Source organism: Sturnus vulgaris, chromosome 4 (assembly GCF_052056855.1).
Source record: "Sturnus vulgaris isolate bStuVul1 chromosome 4, bStuVul1.hap1, whole genome shotgun sequence".
Classification (NCBI taxonomy): domain Eukaryota; kingdom Metazoa; phylum Chordata; class Aves; order Passeriformes; family Sturnidae; genus Sturnus; species Sturnus vulgaris.
Window position 1 is genome coordinate 52,089,741 of NC_142246.1, and position 14,370 is coordinate 52,104,110.

The 14,370-nt window shown below is 44.8% G+C and overlaps 1 protein-coding gene across 2 annotated transcripts in view; it reads left to right on the plus strand.

Moving 5' to 3' along the window:
* UNC5C (unc-5 netrin receptor C) overlaps nt 1-14,370 on the plus strand; it is a 250,256-nt gene that overhangs the window by 228,396 nt on the left and 7,490 nt on the right. For both annotated transcript variants that reach the window (XM_014875273.2, XM_088163959.1), the window contains 4 exons: nt 2,532-2,700; nt 4,565-4,798; nt 9,809-9,958; nt 10,176-10,340. In XM_014875273.2, coding sequence (XP_014730759.1) covers nt 2,532-2,700; nt 4,565-4,798; nt 9,809-9,958; nt 10,176-10,340 — 718 coding nt within the window. The remainder of the gene's footprint in view (nt 1-2,531; nt 2,701-4,564; nt 4,799-9,808; nt 9,959-10,175; nt 10,341-14,370) is intronic.

Genomic DNA, 14,370 nt, shown 5'->3' on the forward strand with positions numbered 1-14,370 from the left:
AAAATAGCATAAAATAAAATGTCATTATTTCTGATTCATTTACATTATTTTATGTTTAAAATAACATAATGTAAATGAGTCAAAAAAGAAAGAATGTTGTAGTGAAAAACTGGCCAATGATTTATTCAGTCTGGCCTTGCAAAAAAGTGATACCTCATCTTCTTAATCTGAATCCAGTGATTCCTTGCAGTATGCAAGAGGAGCTGGACTAGGTACTCTATCTGCTAGTGTTTCATTTATTTTGTGTATTGTTTGTTAGGCTAAAATACTTGGCACAATACATGATAGCTGTCCAGATTGTTATACTTTACATCTTTTTTGAAAAAAGTCTATATCACAGCTGTTTGTTTCCAGTCCATGGATTTTCAGAAACAATTGTTAAGCCATTTAGTAAACTCATCAGTTAATTTCCACAGATGCATATCATCTGGATTTACTGATTTGCATAGATTTAAGTTTTTTCAATGCAGACTCTTTTTTTTTCTCAAATGTTACAAAGACCTCCACAACATTTGTGACAACAAGGGGTAATTTTCAAAAGTGCCTTCATTCCGTTTTGAAAAAGGATTTCTCAAAAGTTTATCTTGCATTCTGTGGATTTTATGTGATAGGCAGGGAGAATTAAAGTGGACAAAATTAGATTAGTCCTATGGGCATATATTTGCAATAACCAGAATAGGTGTGATAAATTTGATATCATAATGGCTTCTGTCCTGATTTGGCCTCCTTGAAAATGTTATCCAAGATTACTTGCTCTGCTCTGCATTGGTGCGGCCTGTGAGCAGTTTTGGGTACCACAACACAAGAAAGACGTTAAACTATTAGAGAGTATCCAGAGGGCAATGCATATGGTTGAAGGGTCTTGAAGGGAACCCATGCATGAGTTGGCTGAGGTCACTGCATCTGTTCAGCCTGGAGAAGAGGAGACTGAGGGGAGACCTCACTACAGTCACAACTTCCTCCTGAGGGGAAGTAGAGGGGCAGGCACTTGATCTCTTTTTTCTGGTGACCAGTGACAGAACCCGAGGGAATGGCCTGAAGTTGTGTCAGGGGAGGTTTAGGTTGAGTATCAGGAAAAGGTTCTTCACCTGATGGTGGTTGGGCGCTGGAACAGCTCCCCAGGGAAGTGGTCACAGCACCAAGCCTGGCAGAATTCAAGAAGTGTTTGGACAATGCTCTCAGGCACAGGGTGTGACTCTTGGGGATAATCCTGTGCAGGGCCAGGAGTTGGACTCAATGGTCATTGTGGGTCCTTTCCAACTCAGGATAGTCTAAGATTCTATGATTACTATGCTATGTATTTTTTCTTTTGGGAAAGACAAAAACTTGCAGAACAAAATAGCAATTTTGTCTCAACTAATTTCTCTAAGACTGATGCAGATGTACTTGTATTTGTAAATGCAGCATGGGACTGCCAGAGCAGAGCACGTGTGGTCCTGTGGGCAGATCGGGATTTTAAGTGCAGATCACATTGAACGCTTTTAATCTCCCACTTGCTGATTTCTGGATCATGAATTTGTCCTCTATTATTTAGGGAGGCAGTTGATGAGGCACATTCAGCTGTATTTGTCATACACCAGATGTCGGGATAGTTAAAGTCACTCATGCTTCCTCTTGTTTTAAGCTCCTCAGTGGTTGATCTGGGATGGTCTGCACTTGCACACATGTGCACACATACACAGGCACACACACTGTCATTTTCAAACTAGAGTGTATGTTGTGTATCTTAAATATTCAGATGATTTCTCGTAAGACCAATTCCTAGTAACTGGCAGCAAGCACACTGGATAATACCTGTGATTTTAGCTGAACAGCTTGACGTGATCACTAGAAATCTTGGGCTTTACAAGTGTATTTTACCCTTGCACTATTCCTTACCATCCCTTCATCCTTTCTCCCTCACCAGCAGTGACACTTGCTCCTTGCAGGCATACATGCAATAGCCATTCTAGTAGATCTGAATGCCTTTTAAGTAAAATGGAGTATCAGTGGTTTGGTGATGACTCAGAACTCAAAGTGCACATCTCAGATGGGCTGTGTACCACTTTCAGCCATGCTTACATGCTTATTAGTTCGGTGTCTTCCTCTCTTTGTCAGTTTTCTCTGTCCTAACAGTAGAAAATTCTCACAAGTGGTGCCTACAAGAGCCACCATTCATTTTTGTGTGTTACTGTACAACTGCCAAATGCAGCAGTGACCACATTTTGGCAGTGGGTGAAATGAAGCCTCTGCATACCATCTGCAAGGATCCTTCAGAGTGGAGTGTACTCAGCAAATATGGCCTGTAATTTGCTGACACCTAAACCTGCATTTTGACACAAGTGATATTTGGCACAAAAACAAGCAAAAAAAGGAAATAAATTTGGATTTGGAAAAAAAATGGAGGAAAACCAAAACCCACCGATTTTTCTTGCACAATCTTTTTTATTTTAAGAGAAGGATTTTTTGTTTGTTTGTTTTTACACACCCAAATGAACCTTTTTGTCTTTTTCAACTCACTTAATGTATTCATGTTTCTGTCTCCTCACCAGGCCACCTGTAGAAGACAGCCAAACCCTGCTGACACCAGTGGTGAGCTGTGGCCCACCAGGAGCCCTGCTAACCCGGCCTGTCATTTTAACCATGCACCACTGCGCAGAGCCAAACACAGAGGACTGGCAGATCCAGCTGAAGCACCAGGCTGCCCAGGGACTGTGGGAGGTGAGGCTCCAGAGCTCCAGCCTGTGTGCTGGCTGCATCCAGGGCTCTCTGTTAGTCTTTTACTTGCCTTTCTGAACCTGGACGCCTGTATTTTGGGAGTTCCACGTGAGACACATGGCTGCTACAGGCAGGCAGGAGTGCCCTTCCCTATAAGATGTCAAAGCTGCCGAGTGCCCATGCAGAGATCTGTCTTTGGGCACTTTGGCACCTCCTAGTGCTAGCAGTTTTCCATGGTGGGAGCCTGAGGTGGTTCTTTGCTAGTAGTATAGCAGGAGAATGTCCCAAAGCAGTGTGGCTAAAGGATCCTCTCACAGTAACTGGAGCATAAAGTGATGCTTTCAGCAAGGCTGGGCAATCCTGACAGAGCTCTCCTCTCCAGCCCTGTGCTCCTAGGTCCCTGCTGCCACCTGTTTGGTCTCATAATTAATTTGGCAAGGGTGCTTTCTCCTACTGGTAAGTTTAATAAGGTCAGGGTGGCTTCTGAAGGCTGACAGCAGCAGAAGTGCTATGTCCAGCATTGTCTTCAAAAGCCTCTTGTGTTTGTCCTGCTGCCTGTGGCACCGGCTCTTCCTCCTGCTGGGAGGGAGCATGCAGCACAACACAGCATGCAGCGAGCTCTGTCTCGCCAGCTAATCTGCACCCCACAGCCCAACTCGTGGCACCACATGTGTATTCCTTATTTGTGTCTGTGTGTTACTGGCACCTCTTCATTTTCTACCCATCCTCCCCCTGCCCTAGGCAGAGGTTGCTCTGCCAACCCTGCACACACCCTGGTGTGTGTGCAGCATCCATGGGGCCCCTGGCCATCCTTTCATCCCTTCTTCCTCCTGTCAGTTCTGGAGCAGCTCCTCCAAGCTGAGCCTCACACGCACACGTGCACACACATTCATGGACACCCCTGCAGCATCACTCGGGGCAGCACCTCCTGCCAGAGCCAGGTGCTGGCGTGGGCATGGAGCAGCACCTTGCCCTCCAAAAAGATTGTGCCACCGCTGAAAACGTGGCAGGTTTGCCTCTCCTGAGACTAAGGGAGCCAAGCTTAACGCCTAATGCCAGCTGAGCCCACTCTTCTCAGCTGCCAGGTGTGTACATTGTGCTGCAGAGCTGCAGGCAGCAGGGATGAAGTGGACAAGTTGTGCTGAGCATCGTGTGGCACGTAGTGGCTTTGCAAGAGGCGGCTGTCACCCACTGCTGACGCTTCACTTCTGCTCCCTCTCAAAGCACCTTGTGTTGCTTGCAGGATATTACATGCAGGGTTGAATGGAGAAATTAGCAGGAGAGCTGTTTCCCTGCACACCCAGGGTGGGGAAGTCATCTGCATTCAGGCAGGTTTTTTTTTCCCTCATCCTGTAGTTTTGTCACAGAGGATTATTCTGAGGAAGCAGCAGATGATAGTTCATATAGATGTGGTATTTGGCTGTCACAGAGGTTTCTTCCCTTCCTTGAGTTTTTATAACTCCTTATTGTCGTGCTTAGGAGGTGAAGGGCAGTTATTTATTCAGCATGCCTGAGACTACTGATGCTAAATCATGGTCACCAAATGATTAGTTCTGTAATATCTCTGTCAGTAAAGTCTTGGTGATGTTTTCATTATTTGTCTAACTCTGCTCAAGGCTTTAAAAGCAGGAGTGCTTTCAAAGGGGGAGTTTTCAACCTCCAACATCATCATCAGCACCCCAGAGAAACCTGCTCCCTGTGCCTACACAGGAGAAAAGCTGGAAGAAGCACTTTTAGACCTTGATTAATCTAATGGGCAAACAGCAAGGACTTTTTGCATCATCCAGGTTTGAAAGGGACATTGCTGCCTGAAGGGAAAGTAGCTCTGACGGGTCACATGCTGTAACTTGGCCTCTTTCCCTCTTAGGATGTGGTGGTGGTCGGAGAGGAAAACTTTACTACCCCGTGCTATATCCAGCTGGACCCAGAGGCCTGCCATATCCTGACAGAAACGCTCAGCACCTATGCCCTGGTGGGACAGTCAATCACCAAGGCAGCAGCCAAACGTCTCAAACTGGCCATCTTTGGACCGCTGTCCTGCTCTTCCCTGGAGTACAGCATCCGGGTCTACTGCCTCGATGACACGCAGGATGCTCTTAAGGTGGTTCTTGATCTCTTGCTTGCTCTCCCTCTCCCTCCCCAGTTGTCACAGTCATAGCAGAGACTGGACCCTCTGTTCCATGTATTCATGCTCCTTGAGTTATTTTTCTGATTAGAAGAAAGGTTTGACAGCAAGCTGCTATTTTACAGTTTAACCCTCACATGCTATAAATTGTCCTTTACATAGGGATCTCACACTATTTTCCACCCACCAGTCTTTTTTCCTTTGTTTACCTGTATCATATCCTGAATCCTAAGGTTTTTGCATTATTAAAAGGCCATAAGGTACACAGGGCTTCATTCGTTATTCATGTATTTTTAATGCTAAGTGCCAGCTCCCCAGAGATGGTGAAACATATAAATGCTTCTTTGTAAATAGTTGATAATGATAAAAGAAGCTTCTGGCCTGTTAATCACTGTCTGCTTTCATACTGCTTTATTACACCTCTTCGTGTGCAGCTTTTTGTGTTGGGAATTCACAACTGAAATAAACCAAAGCTCCTGCTATCCCTAACTGGGTAACCTTACTCTCCCTGTGTAATTCACACAAACACACACTCACTGCATGTAGATGAATAGAAAGGTAGCCATACTTGCTATTTCACTTTATAAATACCTGTATTTACACAGAAGATATCTATAATAGATGTACTCATGAAATATGTAGCTCCAATTGCACAACTGAGTTTATTAAAAGGTGGGGTTTTTCCTTTAGTTGTAGGTTATGCAACTTCACTTCTTTGCTGCAAAGTGGTTTGAAAGCCTGACTAAGCAGAGTCATCCTGCTGCTGTGCATGCTTTTGTTTCCCCAGGTCTAGGTGGGAGTTACTGGGATTTAAATGCAAATACACTGGCTGGGAGATGCTTGTGTTTTTCAGAACGGTGACTTCCATCACTGAGAGCAGCACACTTGGTTGTCCTCCCTGATACTATCTGATGCTGCCTGCCTAGGCTTTGCTGACTGGGTGCTCTTGTATGTGTAAGAAAGGCAACAAAGCATAAGGGTTGAAGCAGGCACATGGTGACTTCAGCTTGGTTTTGTCCTCTGGGAGCTTGGTCGCTGTCACTGCATTGGTGTAACCGGCCTTTTAGAACAATTATTTTCCCTGGTCTGATTTCCCTTTTGTTTTTCCTACTATTGGAAAAAAAATTAAAAGAAAAGAAAAAAGTGAAAAGGATCTTTCATAGCAATCAAGCTTCAAAGGTCCTGATGGTTTTATGCCTGTGCTGCATAATACAATTTTCCATGGGTTTGACAAGGCCTGAGGTAATAATAACTGAGTTGGAGGGGCCTTGGCCAGCCAGCTAATGCAGTCAGAGCTGAGGAATCTAATTAGGAATTACTCAGGAGCTGTTGGTCTGTTTCTAATAGACTGTAGGGAGAGCTCTGTGGTAAAGTTAATCAAATTCAGTGCAACAGCAGAAGGGATCAGGAAAGGCAAACAGGGGAACCATCCTTCACCTGAGAAGCTGCAGCCAAAATCTAGGAGGGCAACAGGTCAGTCCTTGGGATCCTGCTGCAGTTAGACCCCAAAATGAGATTGCAGTTTAGTGAAGAAAGGTGAGAAAAGTCAGGAGGCCACCATCCCGTTCAGTACCTACTGCTTTTTTACATCAAGTTTATGCATTTTAATTTTCTTTCTCTTTGGCATGTCTACCCCAAGACTGGGGGGGCACCCATGGGGTTCAAGACCCAGCTAGCTGGTGGTTTGCAGGAGAAAAAGCACATCTAGTTGCTGGCCACAGACCCTTATGAATGCATGAGTTGCACTTCTTTGGAACTGGAAGGTCTGGGGAAGGAGAAGATTGAGGAAAAAGAAGCCTAGATAAGCTGTAGATGAGTAAAACAGGTGTAGATGGAAAGGCTGGCTATGGACCACTGTGTGTAAGCAGGCGTGTATGAACTGGTACATACAAACCAGTGTGTAATAAATATCCCACATCGAAGTGTTGTGTAGACTGTATCTCAATGACTATTTAGATAGAAAAAAAAAAAGGTTGGGGTATTTGGCACGTGCTTTCACAGCAGCTGGTACTGCAGCAGCCCCTGCTGTGCTGGGGGGACATCCTTGGCACTGCTGTATTGCCAGAGGGAAGGCATTCACAGGGCAATTACCACTGGGTGTGGGGACAAGACATGCAGACACGGCTGGGCCAGCAGATCCTGGGGTTTAGAAGTATTTTGGAGAGGAAAGAAAAGTTGTAAGCAGCAGGTTAAGCACCAGCTGCAACATCTCCATGTCTTGAGGCTGGCTGCTCTGGGCAAAGCACAGCAAGGGTAGGGAAGAGCAATATTCCCATATTGCATTGCTTAAGCTTTGGAAGAGCCTTTGTAGGGGATTGTGTGTATTTTTTAATAGACAACCAAATGCATTCTGTTATTATTTACAACTAGGAATGAGTGTGCCATATGCTGAATGTGTTTTAACAGCCACCAAAGGAAGACAAGTAGTTGCAGTATAAAGCACAGTGCAGTGTTTATCCAGCAGACTTTTCCCTCTCATCATGCAGAGTAAGCACTTGCAGCTGAGCTGCCAGCACCCGCAGTACAGTAGGGAAGTGTAATGATTTGCCATCAATAAGGGCTCGGTTATTGTGGGAGCAGCTTAGTGAGGTTCCTGGCCGTGGAGCAGCATGGGCTCAGTGCTGATCAAACATGCAGCATCCTCTGCCCCACAGGGTCCTGAGCCACCTGGATGGGATGCTCACAAAAATGCCTTTTGGGCAAGGATGAAGGGAGTTGTGACCTTGAGCACTGCTCTCTTTTTGTAAGGCTAATTTTTCACTTTGAAGGAGATGCCCAAGGTTAAAAAAAAAGTAAAAGAAAGAAAAAGAAAGAAAGTAATAATATGATAAAGAAATCCCTCTGCTTTGCTCTCTTTATTGATGTGTGGCTTTGAGATTGAGGTATGTGACCTGTGTGTGGCAGCCTGGCAGGAGCTGAGCTACATGAGATACATGGAAACAGCTGCCTTCCACACTGGGGACATGTGAAGGACTTCAGGCTGCAGCAGGGTGACATTCCCCAACCTGTCTTGTGCTGAGCAGTAGCTGTCTTTAAAAAAAAAAATCCAAAAATGGGCACAACAGGCCTGTGATCTCTCAGTTATTTAATGTGTATTTTTCCTTTTATTGAAGAAAGGCACAGCTTGGACTGAACACTGTTGTTTGCTTGTGCCCCTTTAACGAGGAGGCCCAGGTTATGGCTGTTCTTGTGTCCCAGGTGATGGAGTTATGCCTTACACAGCTCCTTCTCCTAGGAAATAACTCCTGCCTTGCAGGGTGGTGAGAGATAGTGGGCAGGGTGACCACAGCCACCTCAGCATGGGGACAAGCAATATGCAGCTCAGGTTTTGGCTCAGGAGGACACAGAGGTGCCAGCCAGTGGGATAAGCACTGCTCATAAAAAAGCCGTATGGCAGGAACCAGCCAGCATGTTTGAAGGGCTATGCAAGTCATGGCTTCAAATTAATTCTGAATTAATTAGCTGAATGGCATGTGAGAACCACAGGCTGCTTAGCATCCTCCAGTTAGAGCATGTGGAAGGGCTATAGTGGCCCAGAGTGGCTACCAGAAGTGGGATGTTGAAACTAGACACACAGATCTGGTGGGTGGGATGGTGCAGCATCACACTGTTTTCCCCCACAGTAGTGCAGCTCCCAGAGCTGGTGCAGCATAGGCAGGAGCAGTTTCTCAGTACCCCTGCCCCACATGCCTGAGAGGTGGCATCTGCAATTAGCTCACACAGTTCTACAAGCCATCTTCTGGACCTTCCAGGGAGGTAATTGGAACATAATGAAGATCTATAGTAATCAGATAATTACTATCGATTGCTCTTTAGACATCTTGATGAAGTAATTAGGTGGCACTGGAAAGAAGCTGGAACTGATTCATTGGCATAACCTTAATCTGAAAGGTTTCCTGATTCTGTTTCTTTTCCTCTAATGGCCAATAAAAGAACGTTGTTTTAGCTTCAGGATCTGCCAGATGTTTTTCTTATATGCTTACTACCTCCCTTAATGTGGTCAGGAGCATTCTAGCTAAAATGGGGGCTCCTTTATTTGGCCTGGGGCAGAATCCCAGTTTTGTGTGCCCCTGTATTCCTTGAGCATCTCCACTGTGTGTGATTGTCTTTGGCCTCATGAGACTGGTTGGCAGTTTACTCTTTTAATTAAATGTGACTGAGATTGTCTATGTTGGTTTCTAATGGGGCTCATGGAGATGCCTTTATACTTGCTTCTTCCATGTGGTCCACAATTAGACTGCTTGTAGGAAACATTCCACTGTAGTCTTATTAATTACAAGCTTACATTTAGCTTCATAAAATGACCAAACTCTTTGCTTGGTAGCTTTTAATCACATGATCAATATTTCAGTAGCCTGAGCCTGTGTATTTGTCTGAACAAAATGCTCCATCACAGTGTCTTGCACTGTTTCCATGCCATCCTGCTAGACAGTGTCAGGATAGGTATCTGTTATCTCCTGTGGAGATATCTCCTGCTCTGTCATGGGGCACTTTGTCAGGAGGCCATGAGCTAATAGACCAGTGGTATGCACTGGTAGGTCCCATGTCAGCAGGACCTGCACAAATAAGAGTTTCCAAATACAAGATAGTAAAGCTACCATTAGATATCCAGTTTGATGGGCAACAGAGATTGATCTATTTGTCTACTCAAACAGTGACTGCATGAAAAGTCTTTGCATTTCATTTAATAGCACAGAATCGAGCTTCTGGCTATAGGACATGTGAGAGAACACTGTGTCTCCCCGAGGAGAGGTGCCTGAATCCCTGCTGGGCTGCTGCTGGATGAAGGAGCTGGGAGGGTTATAATCAGATCAACTAATGCAGTTCCAGTTCACAGGGACACACAGTTCTGTGCGATGCCTGTGTATTTTTTAAATTTGTATTACACAAGTTACAGCATCTACAGCACACAATCTTGAGGACTTAGAATATTAGTGTGCTGTCTTGATGAAACCTGACCACTTTCTTTTTATCCCAATACTGCAGGAGGTCCTCCATCTTGAGCAGCAGATGGGAGGGCAGCTTTTGGAAGAGCCTAAATCTTTGCATTTCAAGGGAAGCACCCACAACCTCCGTCTGTCCATTCATGACATTGCCCACTCTCTCTGGAAGAGCAAGCTGCTGGCTAAATACCAGGTGAGCATAACAAAACCTGCACATTGAATGCTAGCAGTGAAGCTTAAATAAATACTGTCACACACAGGTGTGTTTAAAAAACACCAGGAGTCAGGCTATAGTTCCATGGACATTTTTTTCCCTAGACCATTTGCAGTCACATTAGCATGGATCCTGTGGTCTCTAGTCACATCCCACATCCCCCCACGACTATACTTTTTTGCTTTCCTCCTGCAAGGAAATTCCCTTTTACCACATCTGGAGTGGATGTCAGAGGAACCTGCACTGCACCTTCACACTGGAAAGGTTCAGTCTGAATACCCAGGAGTTGGTGTGCAAACTGTGTGTGCGGCAGGTCGAAGGAGAAGGACAGATCTTCCAGCTCAACTGCTCTGTCTCAGAGGTAAATGACATTTGTGTACTTTTCTATCCAACTGCAGGAACATGGGATGGCTAAGAAGGTAAAACCTTTCCCCTTGCTATCACTTTAGTGCTTCCCATTTTGCTCCTGACTGCTGATATGGACATAAAGAATAGATTAAGATTTGCTTTGTCTCTCCTGTTGCATTTTTCCTTAGTTTCTCTCACCTGGAAGGAAGCATCCCTCCTTCAAGGGTGGAAGGAAAGCAGCTTTGGTCTCTCTACTAGTGCTGCCTTTCTGTGTCTATGTGGAGGAGCTCTTTTCCTACCATGCCCTACAGCATCTCATGAAACTCTTATGGTCCTGTTTCCTTGACAGTCCATGACATTTTTCATGTCTGACAATTCCCTGGAGAAAGAGAAAAGAGAATAAGAAAATGTCAGTGTTGTGTTTTCCATGAGCCACTCCCCTCTGATCTCATGTAATAGCCGCTGTGCAGTAGGAAATACCAGATGGTCTGGTTGCAGTAAACTTTTCCCCTCATATTTTGCTACTACTACAAATCCTGATTTTGGCTTTGGCAATTTTTCTTTTGATGGCTGACATTTTCCAGAAGAAATACTATCATAAGTTTGGGGATATCTTTGCCAATGCTCTGTAGCAAGTGGAGAATTTTTGCTTCATGGGGAAGTCAAGATTGGGGCTGAGATTGAACAATAATTCAGGTGTGAAGTGGCATTGACTTCAGTGAATGTGCTGGCGGGTTTTATCCCTGGTACCCTTGGCAGCTACAAGGAGCAGACTCTCAGGCAGCAATTAGTGCTGACTGGCTTGGGAATGGGCTGTGAGAGCAGAGACAAAAGTTACTTGTGCTGTAGGGCTCTGACAGTGAGCACCATTACCCACAACATCTGCTTGGTTAGTGGGTGTAAAGTTACAGATTCATCTGGGGACTGCACAGCATTAAGGACAGATGGTAAAACAAGCATCATAAACAATTATTGTAATAAGTGCCGCATTGAGGTAATCACTAATTTAACCTCACAGAGAAGAGAAAGAACTGAAAGTAACTTAATGAAATGCAAGTATACACTATAATCATCTTCAGCTGGTTGTGTGTAATAGGGCCTGGTAATAGATTCAGAGGGAACAGTATAATATTCTTGTCTTGTGCTGTGATCCTATCCATCAAGGATGAATAGAGGGAGTGAATAATACCACTGCGATCAGGGATGCCTCCTGCAAAACTACCCGTCATTGTTGACACCTTGTGATATTCCCAAACTCCACCAAGGAACAGGAGAACCTTGGGCTGCTAAGAGCTGGAATATAGGGTCAACTAGGGAAAAATCCTATAACTCAGAAATTTGATGAAAGGGTAATCACCTAAAAGGGTAATAGCTGCAACTTGGAAACCAATGTATGCCTCTAGAAGCGTGATAAAGACATCAGACCAGGGACCATAGTTCTGGTTCCTCATATTTTCTTCTGAGGTTAGGCTAGTGGTATCCAGCTAGGGGTTAGGCATTGCAGGACTGTGCTGGCATCTTTCCTTATTACTGTATCTGTCTCTCTGCCACTGTCACCCTGCAATAAAAATTTAGTAACGCAGTTTCCTGCATCCTCCCTTGATAGGCTTTCTTTTCAGTCCCCAGCAAAGGATGTAAAACTTCTGCAGATTAAACTATTTTATACTGGCTTTATGCAGTCTCTACCACTGGGACTTCAAAAATACAAATGCAAGTGAGTGCCAAAACACACACATTTGCAAAGCAGGAGGAAAATTGTGATAAAGGTCTCTCCTGATTCATTTTTGAAGCCCTGTTTTTATCTTGTGCTGTTGATACTCACACAAAAGAGCCACAGGGCAATGCTACAGATACCTGGGCCCTTTCTGCAGCAATCCTGAAGCCCCTGGGGCTGCAGGCCACCTTGAGAGCCAGGGCAGCATCTGTGTCCTTTGGCCCAGAATATAAAGAAAGGGTTATCTGTCTGCAATGCCACTGCCACCACCCTACTGCCACTTCCAACTTCCTAGTGCAGGTGAGCCTGCAGGCAGCATCAGCAGCAGGCATGTCATTTCTCTGGCTCTTGGGCAGTGCCTGCTGCCTGGTTCTTGGGCATTGGGGTTGGGACAGGCAGTGATCCAGGCCACCCAAGTACAGATGCTACATTCAACATATTAATTGAGGTCATTACAGGGTGGTGTAAACCTTCCTTGGCTAGAAATTTCACTGATTGCCTAAAATGCCATGTCTTAAACAAAAAAACAAAAACCAAAACAAACAACAACAACAACAACAACAAAACCCCAACAAAACAACAACAACAACAAACCCCACAAAAAACAAAAACAAAACAAACAAAAACCCCCCACCATATTTATACAGTGGAAGATAATTATTTGGTGTAGATAAGACAGTCGAGGCAGAAGGTTTAATTCTGTGCATTGCTCATGGAAACTGGCTCTCCCCTTTTCATTTCTGAATACATTTTTGGCGGGTAAACCAGAGATTGCACAGGACTGTGAGCATCTTCATTAAAATCCTTGGGGGGGTTTGTGATTGCAGCTTCAGCCAGGAGCCACCTGGCTTTTAAGACTGTTACAGGTACTACAGCTCCTTCCCAACAGCCAATTTGACACCAAGCAACAAGACAGTTCACAGAGGAGAAAACAAATTGATATTTAATGACAAATCTTTAGCACGAGTGTTTCTAGCTGCCTGGGGCTGTGATCTGGCAGAGGGGGAGGAGAATCAGCTCCCCCACTTCTACTAGAAAAGAATACCAAATTGTGAAATAGACTGAGCAGCATTAGGGCAGAACCAGCCATGTTTGCTGCTTTTTCCGTCGTGGTCCCTGCAGGACCTTGCTGTTCCAAACAAACCAAATCATCTAAATTGATCAGCTATATTTGTCCCTCCAGCTACCATGCCTGTGGGTACTAAATCCATCCAGGCCAAGGAAAAGCCAAAATCCTTGCCCAGAAGAGCCAACTGCTGTTATTTCCAGTGGTGTTAGCAGTGGCGTCATGGGGACCCCTCCAGCTGGGAGGACCACATCAAAGAGCATCAGTACCACACCTACAGGGCACAAGCTGGCTTTGGAGATGGCTTTTCCCTTGACATGCTTGCTGCCACACTGCCTTGGAGCACAGCACGTGTCTTGGGGAGAAGGGGTGATGCCTGGCCCCCACCTACCCCACCCCTGCCCTGAGCACATGCTCTCCATCTATTTCCGGAGTCAAAGCTGCATGAAGATGAGGGCTCAGCTTGTGCCTGGGGTGGTATTGACTGCCTCTGTGGTCTGCACAGCATCAGAGGCTTCAGAGAGCTTGGGTACTGCCAGAGGAATGTCAGGAATGTGAGCCTGGTGCTGGCTCGGTGGGACACTGGGGGCTTGGGAAAATTCTGGGAAGGGGGCCTTGTCAGCCAAGCCAGGAAAGCCCAGTTCTGCTCTAGTATTAGCAGCTTGCTCTGAAATGTGTCAAAGTGACTCACCCTTCACTATTTCCAGTAAGTGATTAATTAAGCTGGCCATTTTGTCCAGCTATAAAAATACTCACCTGTTGGAGTCAGCAAGGCAGGAGTCTCTCTGAATTCTTCAGAGAGAAATCAAAGTGTAGGGATTGAATTAAAACCTTTGGATGGATTGAAGTATGTTAAGCCACTCACACATAAGGTAGAGGTGTAAGTTAGTATGTTAAGCTACTCACACATAAACTAGAGGTATAAGTTTAAGTTTTAGTATAAGCAAGCAAGTAAGTAAGAATGGGTTTTAAGTGCTTTTAGTAAGTAAAGTCTTAGATGCTAGTGTAAAAATTCGAGTTCCAGTGAAGGTTGAAAAGCATAGTCTTAGATACTATAGGGGTTCCATGGAGGCTCCAAGAACATAGTTTTAGACATAATAAAGCTATAGTAAGAATATTACTTACATTTTTCAAATAGAACAAGATAGACCATATGCATAGTTTATACGTAGCCTGGCATGCTAAGAAACTAGAATTCTAATAGTTTAAAAAGTGGTGGTCTGAGTTTGTGTCTTAGCTTATTGGGAAGTTTCTATATAAAAA